This window comes from Sorex araneus, chromosome 3, assembly GCF_027595985.1.
Source record: "Sorex araneus isolate mSorAra2 chromosome 3, mSorAra2.pri, whole genome shotgun sequence".
Lineage (NCBI taxonomy): Eukaryota > Metazoa > Chordata > Mammalia > Eulipotyphla > Soricidae > Sorex > Sorex araneus.
In genome coordinates this window covers 149,175,621-149,197,627 of record NC_073304.1, presented here as the reverse complement: position 1 = coordinate 149,197,627, position 22,007 = coordinate 149,175,621, and the positions used below count along the sequence as shown (strand labels likewise).

General features: G+C 43.9%; 1 protein-coding gene across 1 annotated transcript in view; it reads left to right on the top strand.

Moving 5' to 3' along the window:
* The window catches only part of NOTCH2 (notch receptor 2), a 171,709-nt gene that overhangs the window by 109,286 nt on the left and 40,416 nt on the right, over positions 1-22,007 (top strand). The window contains exons 6-12 of the mRNA XM_055131553.1: positions 7,269-7,502; positions 8,733-8,888; positions 9,762-9,950; positions 10,902-11,015; positions 11,810-11,923; positions 14,016-14,249; positions 19,508-19,618. Coding sequence (XP_054987528.1) covers positions 7,269-7,502; positions 8,733-8,888; positions 9,762-9,950; positions 10,902-11,015; positions 11,810-11,923; positions 14,016-14,249; positions 19,508-19,618 — 1,152 coding nt within the window. The remainder of the gene's footprint in view (positions 1-7,268; positions 7,503-8,732; positions 8,889-9,761; positions 9,951-10,901; positions 11,016-11,809; positions 11,924-14,015; positions 14,250-19,507; positions 19,619-22,007) is intronic.

Sequence of the window (22,007 nt, the reverse complement as noted above, 5' to 3'; positions counted from 1 at the left end):
CCTCGAAGCATTGCCAGAGGATCCCTGACTATTGCTGGGTATGGGCACTGGTGGAGGGATGGGTAAACAATCACTGTGTGGCTGAAATGCAAACACGAAAGTTTATAATTTTGTAACTGTACCTCACGGTTATTCACTAATACAATTTTTTTAAAAAAACAACAATAAAAAATGTGCTAATGATTAGCATGTTAACAGAAAGAGACAGCTGATTTGGAGGTAGGCAGAGGCCTTCTGAGATGCTTACTTGTACTTACACTGAAGTTTCTGTGTGCGTGAGTTTGAATTAATTAAAGATAGGGGCGAGGGTGTTCCACATTCAGAGAAGAGTATGTGTAAAGACACTGGATGGTTGTGATCATTTGAGAAGGGAAAATAGCTTTGGTAGCTCCAGCTAGTGGAATTATCTTAGGGCCCAGAAATGTGACTCTCTGATACATACTTACCTTGCACAGGAGAGCCCATTCAACCCCGAGCACTGCCCGGCATCAGTGAGCGTGATTCTCACCTCTGCTGGTGTGATCCCCTGTGCTGCGACCAAGAGTGTGTGATCCCCAGAACACCACAACCAAGTGTGAGCCTTGGAGTGCTGTAGCCACATGTGTGAGCCTTAGCTCCCCACCATTATACCAATAACATCAGAGGGAAGTTTAAAAGTGAAAACTAAGTAAAAGAATGGAAACCTAGAGAGAGGGGCAGAAAACATGGGGAGTTATAGAATTTTTATCTTTATTTATTTGGTTTTGGCGTCACACCCAGCAGTAGCACTGTATCACTGTCTTCCCATTGTTCACCGATTTGCTCAAGCGGGGCACCAGTAACATCTCCATTGTGAGACTTGTTACTGTTTACTGTTTTTGGCGTATCGAATACGCCATGGGTAACTTGCCAGGCTCTGCTGTGCGGGTGGGATACTCTCGGTAGCTTGCCGGACTTCTCGGAGAGGGACGGAGGAATCAAACCCGGGTTGGCCGCGTGCAAGGCAAACACCCTACCTGCTTGCTCGGGGCTTATTCTTGGCCCTGCATCCAAGCATCACTTTCTGGCCAGATTTGGAGGACCATATGGTATGCTCGGGATGGAACCTGGGTCAGCAGTGTACAGGGAAAGCTCCCCACTTGCTGGACTGTCTCTCCTGCCCCAGAATTTTTCACTTTAGTTTTTTACTTTCATCAAAGATCTGAACATGCAAATGGCAAAACCACTTTACATATTGACATCGTTTTCATGAGTCTATCAAGAATATTAAATAGGACTTGGAGACACAAATCCATCCGCTTAATCGAGTAATTGTTATTATGGGCTTTCAGGGTTGTAGCCTAACACCTTTGTAAGAATATAGGATCTAGCAGTCCCACCATCATGGTCTCTGTGCCCCTCCAGGCTTTTGAGGAGTGCTGAAAGGGTTAGTGGGAACATTCACTAGGAGTCAGCCTGCATCTGCGTACCCTCACTCTGTGTTAGCTCTGAACCACATCTATGGACAGATCTCGTGTCTAGGTTCTTTGGTTTGTGAGTTATAGCATTCTCACATTCTCTATGAAGCACACTCTGCCGACATCATGCTTTGAGGAACACTTCAACTAGCTTTACTTGCACGCAGCAGCTTTGAGAAGAATCAAGATTGTCTTCTGTTCTTTCACTTGAGCAGCAGAAAATCCTTTTCCAGAGAAAACAATTTTATAGGACAGAGGTTGTTATACAAGTGCTTTCCTGTGTGTGGGAAGATGAGATTTCACAACCCAGGCATCTGGGTGATTGCTGGTTTCAAGGGTATATTGGAGACCAGATTGTCTTGAATTAACCATTGAAGAGGTAATAGGGTCAAGGCCAAGGCCAGCCAAGCCCATTTTTATTTGTTCTTCACATGGTGATTATTATTGCAATAAGAGCTGACCCTTAACAGAGCCCTTGACGTGATAAACATCATACTTCACATACTTCCCAGTTGGGAGGTGGCTAGAAAGGGCTTCTTCCTGGACTTCTCAGGCCCACTGCCCTCTCTGCCCACCCCCCTACTTCTTTCTCATTTTCTCCTCCCCCTGCCCTCCCCCCTGCAGTCTCCTCCCTCCCCCTGCCTCCCTCTTCCCCTTTCTTTCCTTTTTTCTCATCTTCTCACTTCCTAATTACCTGTAACTCCAAGTCTATTGATGTTTTATCTGTGGCATCTTGAGAGAGCCCCAATGTGTGTTTGTATCTCAGTGGGTTGTAGTTCATAAACTAATGTATCTTTAGTGCTCTGGGGATAGATGTTGATGTTGTTGAGGCCCATGGTTTTCTTTTCAGTACAGATGATACATACCATAGAAGTTTATTTTGCTACATTTTCTGTTAATACTATGACCATAGGATGGGGCTCTGGGGAGATAGTCTAAAGGGCCTGAGTGCATGCTTTGCATGTGGATTCAGATCCCTGGCATACCATGGTCTCCTGAGTACTGCAGGGATGTCATAGAGTTTACTACCTGATGGGGGAAAAACCTGTAAAGAGTAAATAAATTTAAAAATTTATATTTAATGACAGGATGGACTGGATGCAGTGATGGGGAAATATGAATTTAGAGATCTACTAAAATGCTGGTTGTGGGGCTGGAGTGATAGGACAGGCCTAAAGGTGCTTGCCTTGCCTGCTGCTGACACTGGTTCAAGCCCCCAGCACTATACTTGGTCCCCTGAACCATTTCCAGGAGTGACTGAGTCAGGAGTAAGCCCTGAGCACCAGAGGGTGTGCCAAAACAATAACAGCCATTAAAAAGAGATTATGTAAATCAAGAAATAAAGATTCGTGTAAGTAAGGGGCAGGGAGAGAATATTTAAGGTGGAGAGAACAACATATGCAGAGGCACCGAGGCAGCAAAGAGCCTAATTTTCAGGAACCAACAGTCTGCCATTGTGGCCTGGCAGAGGAGGGGAGATGTGTACTCCAGGTGCAGTGACAGAGCAAAATCCATTGTGGGTCACTCTAAGTGTATGAGGTCCGCCCAGAGGTGGCCAGGTGACATATCCTGCTAAGTCCAGACTCGCGATTAGAGAAGATGGTTTCTACGAAGGAGGGATTTTCTTTCTCTTTTGCACTCAGGGAATGGTCAGGAACCCCAGAGGCCCGACCTGAGTCCTGGTACTAAAAAGTAGCCTGCAATATCTGGCAGGTGAAATGACTAAGACAGATAATTAATGCTCTCAAAACTTGCCTAACTGACTTTGTGCAACATATTTTGGGAGTTGCCAGTGAAGTTTGTGTGTTGACACAAATGATGACACATGCAGAGACTTGTTAGGAGTGAAGATTTAGTAGCGTGGCAGGGCTTGGAAAAAGCAGCCGTCGCCATCTTCACCAGGTGCATTTATAGGCGAGGTCGCTCATAATTGAGTGCTCTCTCCTACCCCAACTCATAAAGCCATATGCTTTCTTTAGCCCTTCCTCTATCTTCCTGGCTGACACATCTCCACACACATCTTTGATCACATTTTCTCCAGTCTGTGAACCTACAACTCCGTATTGCTTGATAGACAGGCTCAGGATCCATGTTAACATTTGAAATTTCACATGATCCCTAATATTTTTCTTTTTAAAACCTGAGATTAGATCTGACATCATAAAAAAAACCCAGTCCCTTCTGCTGTGCACCCAGGATAATGCTGTCTTGCTTGGGTCTAATAGGAAAAGCCAAATGATCTTGGCTGGTCTCTTAGTCCCATAAATGAAGACCAAGATGATTTCTCATTTCTGTATCAAGTGACTTTCTGCCTTCATTCATTACACTTGCGGCTACATTGATCTTTAATTGTTTCATAATTCTGTGCTTTCTTAGTGATTTAGCTAGCTAGTACTCAATTATTAGCCATGAACTTGGGGAAAAGGTTACCCTTCCTGAGCCCTCCCAGCTCTTGATTCTAGATTTAACTTCTCTAAAACTATAATGGGTTCATTGTCGTAAGGTGTTCAGTGAAAATATTGAAACTTCAAAAATCAATCTTAATTATTTTTTTCAAGACATAATAAATGTCAAAATTACTCTAAAAAAATAGCAAACCATTCCTGAAAGTACATTTGACTTGGGGATAGTAATTTGGAATCGTACGTTTTTACAGCAGTCAGATCATGTGAATCATAATTTTGACCCTTAATTTTTCCATCCTCTCTACTTCTCCTGGTGTTTGTGTGATTGGGGAAACTGAGACACACAGAAGTGGGTAATATATAGTGAGACTCACATCTCAAATTCTTGCCAAGAGTTTCAGAGGAGAATGCAGTGAATTGAGCACTTACCTGCACACAGTTCAGGAGGCCCAGCGCTCAGGACTGAGAAAGGAATAGCCCCTGTGCACAGCAGGTGTGGTGACAAAACAGAAGGTCAAAAACACAAAACCAAAAAAAGGAAAAAGAGAGAGAGGAGAGGGAGAAAGAAAGAAAGAAAAAGAACAAACAAAAGAAAGAATCTTAATCTGGCGGCTCTGATTTAAGTCCCGTCTATGCTGCATTCTTTGCCTCACACTAGGCAAGTTATCTTTATTCCTCCAAACCCAGTTCTTCAATGTAAATGATAATATTTTGCTTATTATTTTCATGCTTAGTGCCTGGTTCATATTAGGCAGTGACTACTGGTTTCCTTTCTCAATAGAGGAAACTCCTACTATAAGTATTGTTTTATTTATCTTTATTTGATAAATAAATATATTTGGGGGCCACACCCAGTGTTGCTCAGGAATTATTCCCAGTATCGCTTGGGGGACCATATGCAGTGCTGGGGGATCCACCTGGAGTTAGCTACATGTATTGCACATGCTTTGCCTGCTGTACTCTCCCGCCTCACCACATACTGCTTTATATACTTCATCTGTGTGTGTTGTGTGTGTGTCTATTAAGGTAGGATACACATGAGATACTTTGTCAGCACACAGTGATTTATGGAGACAGTCAATAAGATAAGTACAATTGCTCACATTCAGTAAGCCGTTTGATTTAAAGGTGGTAGCGTAGATATTTGAGTTCGTATGAATGTGAGATTCAAGTCTGCAGAGATTTCCAGGTTGCAGCAGTTCTTTTCTTGTTACGTTTGTTTTGTTCCTAAGTTTACCTGCAAACTAGTAACACATATGTCTCCGCTGAGGTAGTATTTGTGTCAATATAGTATGGCAACAAAGAAGTCCATAACAAAGAATGTACTCTCCCCTGGGGAGAATGATTTCCAGTACCTTCATTCACTCACCTGTTCACTAACTCTGCATTAGTCACTGCAGCGAACTGTCATGGGTGGATTTCCTGGGAAGTAGGGGACGCCTGTTAGGGTGTCTCAGTGGCTAAGTGGGCTCAGAAGCATTTTGTCTAGGAACAGCTGGAACCAATGAGTGAAATGTCACTGTGATGTTCCTCTCTGTTGCACTTCTGATTCACTTTGTCGTTTATCTGCAGACCAGTCACTCCACACATAATAGTCCACATGGCGCCAAGTTTAAACGTTTGGAAAATAGACTCACACATAATTCGAATCAGAAGGCCACCCTGAATCAGTTATAGTCAGGAACAAACTCCGGTAAATACATGGTGGCTCCTTCAAGAGTGCTGCAGCAGAAGTGGGTTCAGAAGGGGAGTGCTGACCAGAGAACCACAGAGATGCTCACACCCCCATTCTGACATTCTAGTTTGTGCTCTTAGCCTGGAATACAGAAAAGATTATGCCTGAGCTAAGCTTGCTCACAGCTCAGTGACAGGAGATAGATATGCAGTCAAAATAAGGGTGTTTCTATGATCGTGCTTCTGTGTATAATGAATGTGTAAGTTAGATGGCGGCGGAATCAGCTTGGGTAGACCAGACACTACTAGCTTCTGCTAGTGGTCATGGTTACAACACTGGACACTTGGTAGGTTTTCCACAAATTATTAAAATCAATTGACTTGTTGGAAAATATTCTGGGGCTGGGGCTACCCTTGGCATTTGCTGAGTAGAAGCACCATGTGCTTTTTCACTGAAAGTACTTTATCAAAATGCCTCTCTGAATTACTCATTGAGTTATTTTTATAAAAAATGAATATACACATCAAAATAAAACCTTTGAGGATTTTTAGCTTCAATTAGTTGCCATGTTGTGTTTTAGAGAATTCAGATGGTCTTTGAAGGCTCCCTAAATTGGTGAAGACTGTGTGGTCTTGCAGTTTAGGTATCCTGGCATCATGTACTGTCAGTCACAAATTCTTTACTTGTAAGTCAGAGACATCCTCTTACTCCTTTCTGTAAGTTGAAACTCATAAAGTGCCTTGTCATGGGCCTTTGCCAAAGTTTCCCATCCTTTGCTCTCAGAATGATCTGCAGTATAAGTGGTAATACGCTTCCCATTCTCCAGTTTTTTTCAGGAAGAGAAAACTGGTCCACTTTCCATGTTTGATTCCTTTAGGTCAACTTTCTGCATCTTCTTTCACAAAATCTCCATTCCTGAAGCTTCCGTGTTTCAGACTGAGGCCCCAGTACTCCAGACTTATCTGGACTTTGCCTTAGCAGCATATTTGATGAAAACTTACATTCTCCCTAACCTTGCTGGTCCTTAATTATTTCTATTTTATTTATTTATTGTCGTTTTGGGGGGTGTTTGAGGGCCCTGCTCAGGAATCACTTCTAGTGGTGCTTGGGGGACCCAACAGGATGCCAAGGATTGAACCCGAGTGGGCTGCATGCAAGGCAAATGCCCTATCCACTGTACCTTCACTCTCAGCCCCAATTTCATTTTTAATAAAACCTTTTATTTTGAGATAAATGTCATTTCACAGACAGTGGTAAGAATTAATGTAGATGACCTTTAATCTCTACAAAGTCTCTTTGGTAATATCATCTTGCAAAACTACCGCTTCATACCCAGGATATTGACACTGATACCATCAAGGTATAAAAAATTGCCCAGATATTTTAACATACATTTCTTCATAGGTTTTCTTATTTAGCTCTTATATTCTCTTTATTCTCAACCTTATTCTTATACTCTTATACTCTCTTATACTCTCTTTATTCTCACATCTTTATTCTCACATTCTCTCTTTATGTCCTACGGATTTAATAATGATTAAATAGGCTAAATTCTCCTATTGCTATGGTTTCTAAAGATGAAAGTTTGCATTCTTCTTATATTATTTTCCTGGAACACATACTTGCATTTGAAAGACTTAGTGCAGCATTCAAATTCTCATGAGGACCCATGCTGTGGTGACTGGTGTGTTACTTGTCCTTTGAGACCTGAGAGCCCTGATGAACGGTGCTTTCCCTTCCTCCCCTGAAAAGGACAATTCTGCACGGAGGATGTGGACGAGTGCCTGCTACAACCCAATGCCTGCCAGAATGGGGGCACCTGTACCAACCGCAATGGGGACTATGGCTGTGTGTGTGTCAATGGCTGGACTGGCGCCGACTGCAGTGAGAACATCGATGACTGTGCGTTCGCCTCCTGCACGCCAGGCTCCACCTGCATCGACCGAGTGGCCTCCTTCTTCTGCTTGTGCCCAGAAGGGAAAGCCGGTGAGACCAGCACGCAAGCAGCATCTCTCAGTCGAGAAAGAGGATGATGAATATTTAGGAATGCTGCGTTCATTTTTATCCTCATATTTGTGTCCCTTTGTAGGGACAAGCGATTCAAGCCTGCTCCACAAATGTTATCACTGGCCTCAGTTTTATTAGTTTAGTTTTGTTCCCCAAGCTCTCCCCTGATTCTCTGTATTTCTGTATTTCATCCCTCCAGATGAAAGTTAATAACTACTGACTTGGATGTGTCACTGATCTCTTTAAGATTGATTTCTCAGGTATTAATACAAAATCGCTAAGCTATACATTTAAGAATTTTAAGAAGAAACAATCCATTCACTAGGGAGTTATCAAGAGAGAAGTATTTAGACAGCTTTCTGTTTCTATGGAAATATTCCTTGAAGGGAGGATTTTTACCAGTTGCAAAGAGAGCTTTATATGCCCTGTCAGTTTAATAGCTTTGGGCTCCAGGACTGGAAAGCAATGAAGAGAGGAATGTGGTGGATGAAGTAGCTTAGCCGGGAGAGTGAAAGCCGTGCCTGGTCGAGAAATGCATTTAAGTCGATGCTGTCCCAAAAGCCCCAGCTCCTGCTTTGTAGAACAAACCATATTTTCCTGTTCTTAAGCTAAGTGAAGACTAGAAAATCCAGTTACCATGTGAACTGCACTGAACTTGGGGCCTAGTAATATCTTCGGAGCCAGGGATCACCCGAATTTGTAGTCAGCACTACCAAAAGACTTCTCAGTGTAGGCTAATGAGGATCACTTATTTTGTTTCAGTTTGATTGTGGCTGCTGCATCTAGTGAAATTCTAATGGCCCCATGATCATCAGGTGGCATGACGTGGGGAAGGTCTATTGCCAGATAGAATGCAGAATGCATGCAATACTGGAGACATAGAGTAAAATATTATTTGTTTGTCTGAAAAGCAGGATGAACTGGACATCTTTTTGTTTGCAAAATCTTGAAGCTCCACTGGAAGGACTCTCCATTTACCTCTTCATTAGCTAATGTCCAACTTTGTGACCCTGGAGGGTCTAGATGGAGGGCCAGAGCTGTGGGTGACTGTAGAAGCTCCCTGGCCCTAGCAAGAGCAGGCGAAGGGGAAGTTACTATGAGTCATTGTACTGTATTTTGACTAGCTCATCATAAGCTGTTTTTCTTCCTCCACACAGAGAAAGTTCTCAGAGAGAGAATCATTTTTTTTTTCTTGCCCTGCCTTGACAGGTCTCTTATGTCATCTGGATGATGCGTGCATCAGCAATCCCTGCCACAAGGGGGCACTGTGCAATACCAACCCTCTGAATGGGCAGTACATCTGCACCTGTCCGCAGGGCTACCGAGGAGCTGATTGTACTGAGGATGTGGACGAATGTGCCATGGGTGAGTGCACAGACCTTTCCCTCTTCCTTACAGTGTTGGCTGAGCTCAGGAGGTATTTAAACAGAAGCAAATCTTACCGTAGGGGCATGTTTCATCCCAATCGCAGACCTGTCCTGTTACCCCCCTCCTGTTAAAACTGATTTTCAGCATCACCATATATTTTATTTGGAGTATTGAAGTGAATGGACGAGCCATTTTGGACTCTTCATTTAAAGCCCTGCCTTGATGACAGTTCAGACAGAAGAAGAGAAGATGCACAGGCGCTGAGCTTGCCCAAGTCTTACTTGTTTGTGTTGTTGTTGTTGTTGTTGTGGGGCCACTTGTGTAGTGCCCAGTAGGACAGGTCATGTGCCAGAGGGGGGCAAGCCAAGGCCCTTGCACCTACCTGCAGGACATGTGCTCTGCCACTTGAGCCACGTTCCTGGTCCTGATATTTATTTTTTGGAAGAGCTTTTAGGAAGTGCTCAGGGGTCCCTGGAGCCACTCCTGGTGATGCTGAATCAAGTGGATGGATCAAACGTCTTGCAGTTCACACCTCTGAGACAGCTGGGCCCAGCAGTGTTGGAGTTGCCTGGGTGTACCTGGTGGGGCAGTGCTGAGGGATCACCGGGGCTGCAGCTGGCGCTACTCAGGGGCTTCCTGGTGCCGGAAATTGAAATTGGTTCCACATGTAGGCAAGCCTTGTGCCCCTAGCTCCTTGCTTACCTCCCTGGCCCCAGTGTGCTGTTTTCCAAGAGAAAACAGAAAGTTGGAAATCAGACATTTCCATTTCTGGCCTTACTGTTGTGACTGTGGACTCTGCTCTTGTAGTCCACATTTGTGCAAACTCTGGGAAGTGTTTTGAGCCTCATAATCTACCCTTGTGTTTTCCAGCCAACAGCAATCCTTGTGAGCATGCAGGAAAGTGTGTGAACACAGATGGCGCTTTCTACTGTGCATGTCAGAAGGGGTTTGCCGGGTCACGGTGTGATATGGACATCAATGAGTGCCATTCAGACCCCTGCCAGAATGATGCCACTTGTCTGGATAAGATTGGAGGTTTTACATGCCTTTGCATGCCAGGTACATGGATTCATCAATGTTCAGGCATCAGTGGAAGCACCATGCTTCTCTTGGGTAGAAAATTCATTACAGTGTGACAGTTCCATTTGATCTGTCCAGTTTAATTCCCAGTAATGACAGGTTCCCAGCCATGGGCACTCTTAATGTCAGTAAGGCAAGGCTGGAATTCTTAGTGCTGTGGGAATAAACTGAACAAACTGATAAATGTACCTGAACATTTATCAAACTTTACATATAAGAGAAAATTTCAGAATGATTTGCTTTGGTGAAAGTGTTCTTTTGATTTAATAAGGGATTTGCCATAAAAATCTTTTAACAGCACATTTTCCCAGTGCCCTGACATTCAGTGTTACAGAAATGAATTTTACCTATAGTTGTATAGGAATTTGTTGTTTATCCATCGTGATACACATACACTTTATTGTATTTTGGGCTCTTCTGCAGAGGCCATATTTTAAGGGCATGGGTAAATCCAGCTTAAAATCATGGCTGTCAGTTGTTGCTCTCCCTCTGTAAGATGCTGGACTCTCGCCAGGGGTGTTAGACCTCACCCTGGGTTGACTCTGACTTGTACCTAGGAGCACCAACGTCTCTGACTCAACCTATCTTTTGAAGCGTGTTAAGGGGATCCCAAGGGCCTGATGACACTTTTCTTAGAGCAAGTCTGAGTTGCTCAGATAAGTGGGGCACAGTCTTTGTTGGAGTACTAGGTCTTGCCAGGGTCTGTGGAAGTAACCTCTTCCCTTTGTTTAGTGGCACAGATAGCCCCAGATCTCTCCTGTCCTGCTGATACGGGCAGTGATCATTTTCCATCATAAAAGAACCCCTTTGCCCTCTGCAGATGTATCCATGCTCAGAGCAAATAAAGCCTTCTTTGTACAATGCACATTTTCCCGGCTGGGCATGCCCTGCTGTCTTCCTATGTAACTTGTGTGGTCCATTTTCGTTCAGGTTTCAAAGGTGTGCATTGTGAGCTGGAGATAAATGAATGCCAGAGCAACCCCTGTGTGAACAACGGGCAGTGTGTGGACAAGGTCAATCGCTTCCAGTGTCTGTGTCCGCCTGGTAAGTGCCCACCACCTGCCCCTGCTTCTCTGAAAGCACAGCGCTGCCTGACCGGTGTGTGTGGGCTCCACATGAGGAAGTCATTAAAATGAGCACTTGGGAGAGGAGCCGGGGAACAGGGGCAGGGATTGGTTAGTGTATTTTCCAAATCCTTGTGGTCAGCAGTCCATGTCTGTTCTGAGTGACCCTTGGCCTCTCTGTCTGTGTATATATTCCAGAAAGTTCATACCTCACAGAAGCCCTAGTTGTAGGCAATTTGGGATATAGTTTTTCCCCCATGGGTCATATCTTGAAACCGTTCTGTGAGATGAATATTTTTAGTCATTTTACCCCTGAGGCCAAAAACAGACAGCACAAGTCAATGTTGTCCAAAGAACGCTCTGTCTCTCCTTTCGCTCCCCAAAGCGATTGTTGAGGAGAAGCCAAACTTTCTGCTCTGGGCTGTGGCCTCTCTTGCTGTTGCTTCGAGAGAAGGTCTCAGTTCCCGGGAGCTAGTCCACTCACTTGCTGGAGGCTCTGCCCTTGGCCATTCAGTCCCTGCTTGAACGAGAAGTGGGTTCTGTGGCAGAGAGGAATAGTGATAGCCATTGACTGGTGCCTCTGATGCCTTGCGCTTCACCCACTCCTCCCAGTTCCCTGTTGTGGAGAATAATTGAACATTCAGCAATAATTGAACATTTGCTGACCTGTTAGTATTAAGCCATGCTAGTAACTTAACCCAGTCCTTCATGAATATCATAGTAAAGAAAGATGTAGAGGATGTAGAATAAACTTGTGACTTGTGCCCTTTTAAGGTTTCACTGGGCCATTTTGCCAGATTGATATTGATGACTGCTCCAGTACTCCGTGTCTGAATGGGGCCAAGTGTATTGATCACCCAAATGGCTATGAATGCCAGTGTGCCACGGGTAAGATTTTACTCACTTTCAAATTTCCCTGGTAGGTACGCTTGAACAAAACTGGAGATTGCCCTCATAGCCACCCTACTGGGCCAGTTCAAAAAGGGGCTGCTCTTCTGTTAGCGGGAACTTCCTTTAACTTGCTTTTTTGCTGCTCTCCCTGTTTGCTTGTGTAACACCTGCCTGCTCCTCCCCACCGCAATGATCTGTCTGGCCCGAACATTTCCATTATTTGTCCACGTCTCTCTGGGACAGACTTTGGCAGCAGTGAGTTTGCAGCTGGCTTGACTTAACTCCTGTGGGAAAGAAAAAAATTCCAGTTGAAAACTATTTTTCACCGGACCTTCTCAGCAGGAGGCCAGTCTCTGTGTTTCTTGAGGCAAATGATTGAACAGGGGCCCAAAAATCTAAGGGCAATTGTGTGCAAGTGCAGAAGTCTTCTGCAGCAAAGATGATGTGTGCTATGAGAGGCAGGTGTGTGTCTAAACCTGCGAGATATTCTGTATGGGAAAATCTGTTCCTCTTCCCTGACTTCTCTACTAAAGTAAAAAAGAATCTGTTTTCTGTTTACAAATAGTCTACATTTCTGATCTGTAGCCACATTTCTCATTTGAGACTGCATTCAAATAAACTAAAAGTCTCTTATTGACTTTTCTGAAGTCCGGTATGGAAGAGAAGCACAACCGGAAAAGGTGATTTTTCCAGTTTCTGTTTTGTCTGTTTCAAAGAAAGGAAAGATATGAATATAATCGAAGGCATTTTTCCTCCGTTGGAAAGAATCTTAAACCACATGTACATTATTCCTTTCTCTGATCACAGAAAAACAAACCAAGTCACATAAACAAACATAGGCAGTATTTCACTCATACTTGAATCTTTCCACTTAGGTCTACTTGGATTAGATCCTGTCTAATGAACTGCTTAACTTTCTTTTTCATTTTATGTATTGAGAGCCTATGGTTTCCAGTTCTGTTAACCATGGTCTCCGTGCATTGAATCCTCACACCACCCCCTTCATTAGTGTATCATTCTTTGCCCAAGGGCCCCAACATCTCTCCTCAACTCCCCTCACCAACTCAACTGTGTGGATCAGTTCTCCTGTTGTGTTGCCTGTAGACCTTTGTTACCTTGCTATGTATCTTTATGAAGTTTCTGTGTATCGTCATGAAGTTGCTATGTATCTTTATGAAGTTTAGTCTCCCCCCCTACTTTTGTCTTTGATTGAAGAAGTTCCAGGTTTTGTGCTCCTGTGACCAGATGATGTTCATAGATGATAATCTTCATGAAGAGAGATTAAAGCTATTCAACTCATGTTTAAAATGTGGCATGGGAGGTGTGGGGAAGGGCCCCACTGAAGTCTTTTAAAGGAGGTTTGATTTTCTTTTTGTTTTCAGGCTGTACTCGGAGATGCTTGGGGGTTCCTCTTGGGTCCTCCCGGGTTCTTGAGGGACATTGTAGTGCAGGAATCAGTCGCGGGCTTGTCTTCTGCACACAGGCTTCTTGAAGCCTGTGCTCGGCCACATTGTCATCCCTCTGGGCCTATGGTGCGTTATTTAAGAGTTGAAGGGAGGAGATTGTATTTTTCCATTTCTCTTTGAAATCTTCATAACTTGTTTACTCAGAAAATAATTATGAAAAACATGCATGTAGATGTATGCACAGCACCTGTGGGAATTGTTGAGAGGAACAAAGAAGAGTTTTCTGTCCCTCGAGGTCAGGATTGGGTGAATGTGGTACATGAAGCTACTGATACAGAATTTTGTATGTTAGATTTGGGTGGAAAGGAATAGAAAGGTAAACATTACAAATGAAAAATGTTGAGAACTCTACTCCACTGAAGCCCATTTAGAAGTGAAGCTCCTTTGCAATGGAATTATTGATCTTTTAGACACAGGTTTGACTTCTCTAGTTTGATCCGGAAGCCTTATGTGAAGCACACTCTCTGGGCTGGCCTTACAGTCGTGAGTGCAGTGCCAGCTGCTTATGTCCTGCAGTATGAATTAAGACTTGGAATGCATAGAGTAAGTGTGTGTCGACACTTGCGCTCATTTGGAGTATTTGCCTAAGTTACTTAAGACTACTTCAAAATTTTCTTTCCAAGGATTCACTGGTGTGTTGTGTGAGGAGAACATTGACAACTGCGACCCTGATCCTTGCCACCACGGCCAGTGCCAGGACGGAATTGATTCCTACACCTGCATCTGCAACCCAGGGTACATGGGTGCCATCTGCAGCGACCAGATAGATGAGTGTTACAGCAACCCCTGCTTGAATGATGGTCGCTGCATCGATCTGGTGAATGGATACCAGTGCAACTGCCAGCCTGGCACGTCCGGTAAGCTCTTGCTCCTGATGGTGCCTTTGGAGTGTTTGCAGAACCTCAGAAATAATTTTCATGGATGTCTGAATGTGTCTGTGATAGTATGTTTTTCTATGAATAAGTCTAGATACCTGAAAAGTAATACTAATTCTCAGGAAGAGCCAGAATCATTTCAGAGGCAGAAGGCTCTTGCTAGTGGAAAATGAGAATAGCTTTATGGCTCTGATGATGATGTGTGTTTTGTTAAAATTAGAAAAAAATTTAACAAAAATTTTTTTGAGATTATTATAGGAGACTGGAGTGATAGCACAGCAGGTAGGGCATTTGCCTTGCACTCGGCTGACTCAGGTTTGATTCCTCCGCCCCTCGGAGAGCCAGGCAAGCTACTGAGAGTATCTCACCCACACGGCAGAGCCTGGCAAGCTACCTGTGGTGTATTCAATATGCCAAAAACAGTAACAACAAGTCTCACAATGGAGATGTTACTTGTGCCTGCTCGAGCAAATCGACGAACTATTATATGAGATTAGTATAAAATATTGAAAACCCTTTGATGTTGATTTGTCTTTTTTTCTTGACCCTTCGTAGTGCTCAGATTAGTGAAGCTGGTCCTTCCTGTGTCCTTTCTCTCCCTCACTCCCTCTTCTCTTGTCCTTTCATAGTTTTTCTCTGTTTCATAGCCCAGAAACGTGGATGTCACCCCTTTGTTTTGCCTTTTGTCTCTAGGAGCCCTGGCTTGGGGCAGTGGTGGTGTCTAAGGGAGCAGAGAGCTTTGCAGCTTGCCACAGTCGTTGCAAATTAGAATGCAAGGCAGTCATTTCCCATTTTAGTTCATTGCTATTTCCCTCACTGCAGGGTTTTGTGGGAGCCTATTATTTCTTGCCTGGGAATGTTAAATTATTTTCTCAAGCAGCAGCATTTTATAGGTTTTACTATATTCTGTTTTGCTTATTTGAGGTAATAATTATAGTCACAACTGTGCTTAATGGTCAGAGAAGTACTATGTCTCAGATCAAAGGAAAATGTTTTAGTAGAAGTTTAGTAGAAGATTAACCAGTGTGTGCCTTTGTACGAAGGAACCTGCCAATATAAGGAGTGATAGATTGAGACTCATTTTCAATTTAGAAAATAGCCTTTGTAGGGGGCAAAGGTAGAGGAGGTGGTTGACTACACTAATTTTCTTTTTATTTCCAAATCCATTTCTTCAAAGTTGTCAAAGATCCTGGTCTTCATCCAGGACCTCGTACATGCCAAGTTTGGAAACAGAGTCCTTTTCAAGTTGCCCAGGCATATGAACAACATCCCATGCCTTCACAATGGAAAATGCTTTCCCTCTCTCCACGTTTAGATAACTCAGTAAAAAGGCTGAATAGATCTTTGTGAAACCTTCCAAAAGCGATTTTCTTCCGGCTGGTCCCCAGACATGAGGAATTGCAGTCTGAAAAGAAATTTGAGAGATTTATAAGCAATTGAAGGGATGCCTTTAAAATGGTAGGGCTGGTCCAGGCTTTGCTCTCATTCTCATCGTGACGAGCTGAAAGTGGTGAGTGTGGCTGGGCACACATGTTGTTTTCACTGGGGTGTTCTTGTGATGTTAGATGGATCAGGTGTGTTCCCTCTGGAGCACAGGGAGGGAGAGGTGAGAGCAGCTGTCACTTAGGTGGCAGGAAGTGACTCTAAGTGGTGTACAAGCAGCATTGAGAAGGAAGACCTGGAGTCTCCTAGAAAACAACCCGGTCCGTTCCTCTGGCTGTTTGGAAAATGAAAGATGCAGCAGCACAGAGAAATCTCCATCTGTTTGTGGCGAATAAAGACCTGAAATGTACCGGGGGCCTCAACTAAAGTTGTGGAATAATGCTCCCTGATCCATTCATAATACGGACCTCAGTTGTTCAATTGAGGTTTGGATGAGTATAATGGGTACCAAGGGTTGCTTGATGATTTACCACGTGTAATTGTGGTTTGTTGTTCACGGGGCCATTAGAGTGAACTCTCCTACCCAGAATCACTTCTGAAGTCTTCTTTCACCTATGATCTTTGGGGAACTGTCTTCAGGGAACATTTTTAGGGATGTAGAGATTTATGTCTCACATCTACCAACCTGTAGAGCTTAAAGATTCTTTACTGAAAAAAAGGAAATAACAACTACAAAAGAACTCAGTGAAAGTCCACAGAAGCACCTTTCAAATTTGATCATTCTTCGCAGAGGTTAGCAGTGAGTTCCAGACTGTAGGTTCCACATTCATATTCCAGAATCTCAGTGAGAGTTCACTGAGCCGGGTTGGGTTGGGTTTTACTTCTTGCTCGCCTAAGACATGATCAAGCAGGAGTACTGGCTAAGGGGCAAGCTTCTCCAATGGTACACATTTGTCCCTAGGAGAATAGTAACTCTGGTGGGAGGCAGTGTGGCTTCACTCATTGCATAGAGTAGTGAAAGTTATGGGATTCAGAGGGACAGGCCTCAGCTGTGCTGCCTTAATTCTGCAAATTCATAATAAGGTAGGTGAAACAGAGACAGTTGGGGTTGACTGGAGGATTAGAGGAAAATTATAGTGGGAAGAGAATCCTTTATACATCAGATACTCAGTAAAGCCCCTTTACACACCAGGACACAAGAGATCTACATCTCTTTCTTTCATTTCTCGGTGGACACTTAGGTTGTTTCCAGGTCTGGATAAACTTAGGAGTGCATGTATTTTTAAGTTTATTTTCATTTTTGCTGGGGTGGGCCTCCTAAGCAGTGCTCCGGAAGCCAGGGCCCCCACCAGGGATTCTGGCTAACAGGGCCATCGGCCCAGCCGAGGGCTCAAGAACACAATGCTAATGGGGCCTCTCGGGCTGGGAATACCTGGCCACCCAGCAGTGCTGGGGACTTAAGGGGCCATACGATGCTGGGAATAGAACCTGGGTCAGGTGCATGCTAGGCATTCATTTTAATCATCAGACTATCTCCTGGACCCCGAGTTAGTGCTTTTTAAATTTCTGCCTTGGCATTGGTTCCTGGGTCAGCCAGGACCATAAGGAGGGAGCTCTAGAAAGAGCTTTATTTGTTTTTTGCTTTTTGGGTCACACGCAGCGATGCACAGGGGTTACTCCTGGCTCTGCACTCAGGAATTACTCCTGGCAGTGCTCAGGGGACCATATGGGATGCTGGGATTCGAACCTAGGTTGGCCATGTGCAAGGCAAATGCCCTACCCGCTGTGCTATTGCTCCAGTCCCAGAAAGCGTTCTTTAAAAGTCTTTTTTAGAACCTGCCCAGAGAACTGAGGTTTCTGCAGGTGGATGAGCGTGGTGAGAAGTACTGGCACTTTGGTGTTGGGGCATCGGATGATAGTTCCTACATACTCCCGAAGCATTAAACATTTATGCTCTTAGAAACCAGTGTTACTTTAATTAAAACATTGTTCTTAGAGCCAGAGAGGTAGTGTGGCAGGGAGGAGCTTGCCTTGCACGTGGCCAACCTGGGTTCGAGCCCGGGCATCCCATGTGGTCCACTGAGCTCCGCCAGGAGTGATCCCTGAGCTGAGAGCCAGGAGTGATCCCTGAACACTGCCCAGTGTAGCCCCCTCAAAAAACAAATAAAATGAAATCAAATAAAACATTGTAAGTACACCATCACTCCTTGCTTACCCAAGATGTCTGCTCTGTTGGCTTTTAGACTAGACATTTTGGGGTCTCATCTTCTTGCTGAAGGTAGTAGTCAGTTATTTCAGAAGGTATTGTTCCGTATGTGGTTGTATCTCTGGTGGGTCTGTGGGGGGAGTTCATGGTCTTTCTACATTACCAGCCTGCCTCTGAGTCTTCTACTTTTAGATTTCTTAAGTTTTTGGTTTATTTATTTGTTTATTTATTTTGGTGTGTGTGGGGCAGACCTGACGGTGTTCAGACAGGGCTCACTCCTGGCTCTGAATTCAGGGGAGCACTCCCAGCAGGGCTCAGAGGACTACATGTGGTGCCAGGGATTGAGCCCAGGTTAGCCATATGCAAAGCAAGTGCCTTACCTACTCCGGCTCCATTTCTTTTCTTTAAATATTTTTTATGTTTTGCTCTAAACCCCAAACTTAATTATGCTAAATAAAATATGAGATGCCATGAGCATTTTTACCAAGTAATGGTAATAGTGATTGACACATTCCTACTGTTTAGTTATCTGCATCTGCAAATAAACTTTTCTCAGCATAGCCAACTTTAACACTTCCTCATCTTCTGGGGAAGTGGACCAGGGGATGCCAGCCTTCCAGAGCTGGCTCCTTAGGGTTTATCCTGAACTATGCTTATGGCAATCACTGTTATACTTGAGTGGTGGAATTAAATTCCAAAACTAATTTTCATGTGAACACTTACTTTTTGTCTTCTATTTTATGAACAGTTATTGACAGTTTTTATTTTTTTGGAAATGATAGGTTTAATCCGTTCGCTTAATGTTTGCTAAATACCTAGGTCTGAATAAACTTGGTTTGTTGGTCAGTTCTCCCCTCCTCTCCCCTCCCTTCACTTCACTTCCGCCCTCCCTCCTTTTTTCCCTCTCTCCCTCTCTCTTTCCTTCCTATGCTTGGCAGGGACGGGGCAGTGCTGGCGATCAAGCACCGTCTCCCCCACGCAAAGCACACACTCCAGCCCTTTGAGCATCTTCCAGCTAGTCAGTTGTTTTTTCAAATTAAAATTTGATTACATGAAAACTAAAAGCTGTCCATTCAAAACAGTTTTTTTCAAAATGACTCCCTCCCTTTTTTTTTGTTTCTGTTTTTCTGGATAAAACTCTGTCTTTTATGCCACAGCATTAATTTCTGTGTATTTCTCATTAAACAGTCTTGGGTACGTGTTTACTCAAAGGTCAAGATATAATACACTTCCAAATTAATACTTTGACTCTTTCAGCAGTCATCATTAAGTGAAGCTGTCATTTTGTTTTGTTTTGTTCAACTGTGACTACATGAAACTGAAGAATGTCGTGACCCCTGGAATGGTGGTGCTAGGTTTCAGTTCCTGCAAGGGTGGGCGTAGTCAATCTGCCCACCGTGGCTCATGTGCCAATGTTTCCATACCAGTGCCAACATTTGTGCCGCTGAGAAACCAGTGAGGTGACAGAGAGCGGCTTAGCATGATAATAGAAGTATTTTGACATTGTGCCTCCCCTGACATGTCTGGAGACTGCACCTGGAGAGGTGCTTCTTGAAGCTGTCCACACTGACTGGACAGTCTTCAGAACCTCAAGCAGTGATCATTCATATTTCTGCAGTAACTGAGCAGCCTCCTCTTTCCATCACTGCAGGCATTAGCTGTGAAATCAATTTTGATGACTGTGCAAGTAACCCTTGTGTCAACGGCATCTGCATGGATGGTGTTAACCGCTATAGCTGTGTCTGCTCCCCAGGATTCACAGGTAACGCTCCTTTGTTACTGAGATGCACCTCCGCAGCCTCTCTTTTAGAAAGGGGCATGGAGAGAGTAATTCTTTGTGTTTCCTATTCTTTGGAAGGTTAGAAGTTCATTTCTGTGCTTCTTTGGCCAAGTTTTCTTTTTCTGCTTACTTGCATTCTCTAAACACTTAACATGAAATTTTTCGTTAGAGGTTTTAGACTAAATGTTTATAGCTATCTGAAAAGAATTCCTACTTAGACAATGAATTTCTCTCACTAAGCTTGACTCACATAGCTTCCAGCACCCCTGGTACTTTTCTGCACTTCATATTTACCATCAGGGTAGCCAAGGTAATCACTGTACCACTGTCATCCTGTTGCTCATCAATTTTCTCAAACGGGCACCAGTAACGTCTCCATTGTGAGACTTGTTGATACTGTTTTTGGCATATTGAATACGCCACGGGGAGCTTGCCAGGCTCAGCCTTGCGGGCAAGATATTCTCGGTAGCTTGCTAGGCTCTCCGAGAGGGGCAGATGAATCGAATCTGGTCGGCCACATGCAAGGCAAACGCCCTACCTGTTGCACTATTGCTCCAGCCCAGCTAAGGTAATATTCTATAAAAACACTAAATGCTTTTTAAATACTTTGTCCTATGGAACATTGTTGGGTGAGACTGGAACTTGTAAGACTTAGCTTTATTTGGCTAGTACAAGTGAGTTCCTTTTTTTCTCCTCAGGAAATAAAAATAAGTCATAATTCTTACATGATAAGCAGCCAGAGCATTTACATATGTATGCACACAAGCATGCATTTTCGTCTTTTTTGTTATTAATGAGATCACTTTTTTTCTTTCTTTGGCTTTTTGGGTCACACCGGTGATGCAAAGGGGTTACTCCTGGCTTTGCACTCAGGAATTACTCCTGGCGGTGCTTAGGGGACCCTGTGGGATGCTGGAAATCGAACCCAGGTCAGCCACTTGCAAGGCAGATGCCCTACCCGCTGTGCTATTGCTCCAGCGCAATGAGATCACTTTTATTTTTTGATCTTCTGGTCACGAAGTGCTCGAAGCTTCTGCTAAGGAAAGCTGAGGCCCCGGGACCCAGTCTGTCCTGTGCTTGGTTCTCCTTAGCACGCCCAGTTAGGCCGCGCCCAGTGAGCCTGCCGTCAACACATCCCGGGTGTGAGAAGCTTCCTTCAGAGCACTCGAAACAAAGAGCTCACAGAGCTTTCAGTCACATGTCGTCGGCGCTGCCACTTGCTTGCTGGGAGTCACTTGCCTCGATTTTCCAGCCTGGCTCCTGCGTGGCATGATTGAAACATGCACATAGAGGGGGCGACAGAAGCTTCCCAGTGCTGCTCGGGGCAGCCAGGTACCCATCTGCGTTCCGAAAATGCTTTCCTAGTGTTAGGTGGCTGCCAGGTGAGGTCACGAAAGCCCCACCAAGAGGATAATAGGTGCAAGTTAAATGGGTAATGGGAAGAGATTAACCCCTTTATTGAGGATTTATTTTGAACTGGGTATGAAATAAAACATCTGATTTCATTTAGTTGTTATGGCAATTCTGATTCCTCTGGTGCTGATGAGAAAGCCAGAACAGGGAGGTTATGTAACAGTACCAGCGGCCCAGGCCAAGCTTCTACCCCAGGCAGCTTTCAGAGTTCTGGGGGCTGTCTTCATTGCTGCCCTACACAGTCACAGCGCTGCCTCTTGAGGTTTCTCTCAGATATGTAAGCTGTAGATGGAGCTTATTTATTTTTTTAAATGTCAGTGAATCATAGTTTCTCTCTTTTTAACATCAGGAAGGTCAAGAAGCAAGGACTTAGCCTAAAAATACTCTAAAATAAATTGGAGGTGCACCGTGTGACTGCATAGAAAAGCAGTGGAATGTTTTGGTGACTGGGTGTTACCCTGTTCTTGGAACTGTTTTCTATCTCTTGTTTTGGGGTTTTAAAAAATCAGCTTCTGAAATATCAGACAGTTGTGGCACATACTCATGAGCTGTAAATGTGAAGTGTTAAATTCTTTCCTCACTTTAATTCCTTTTAAAAACCATTTAATAACATCTGACAGATTAAGGAGTTTGGTTTTCTTAAAGATACATTCTCTGTTCTCCTTGGACCTTCTTAATACTAACTGATTAAATGGGGAAATGAAAACTCATGTGATACTTTTATCAATTACTTAATCAGTTTTAAAACTGGAGAGACACCACAGTGGGTAGAGAGCTTGCCTTGCATTCAGCCAACCTGGATTCAGTTCCTGATATGAAAAATATGAAAACCCCGAGATCTGTCAGGAGTGAGAGCCAGGAGTGAGCCCTGAGCACAGGCAGGTGTGGTCCTAAAACAAAACAAAACAAAAAAAACAAAAAAATTTGTTTCATTTTTTGGGACACACAGTGGTGCTCA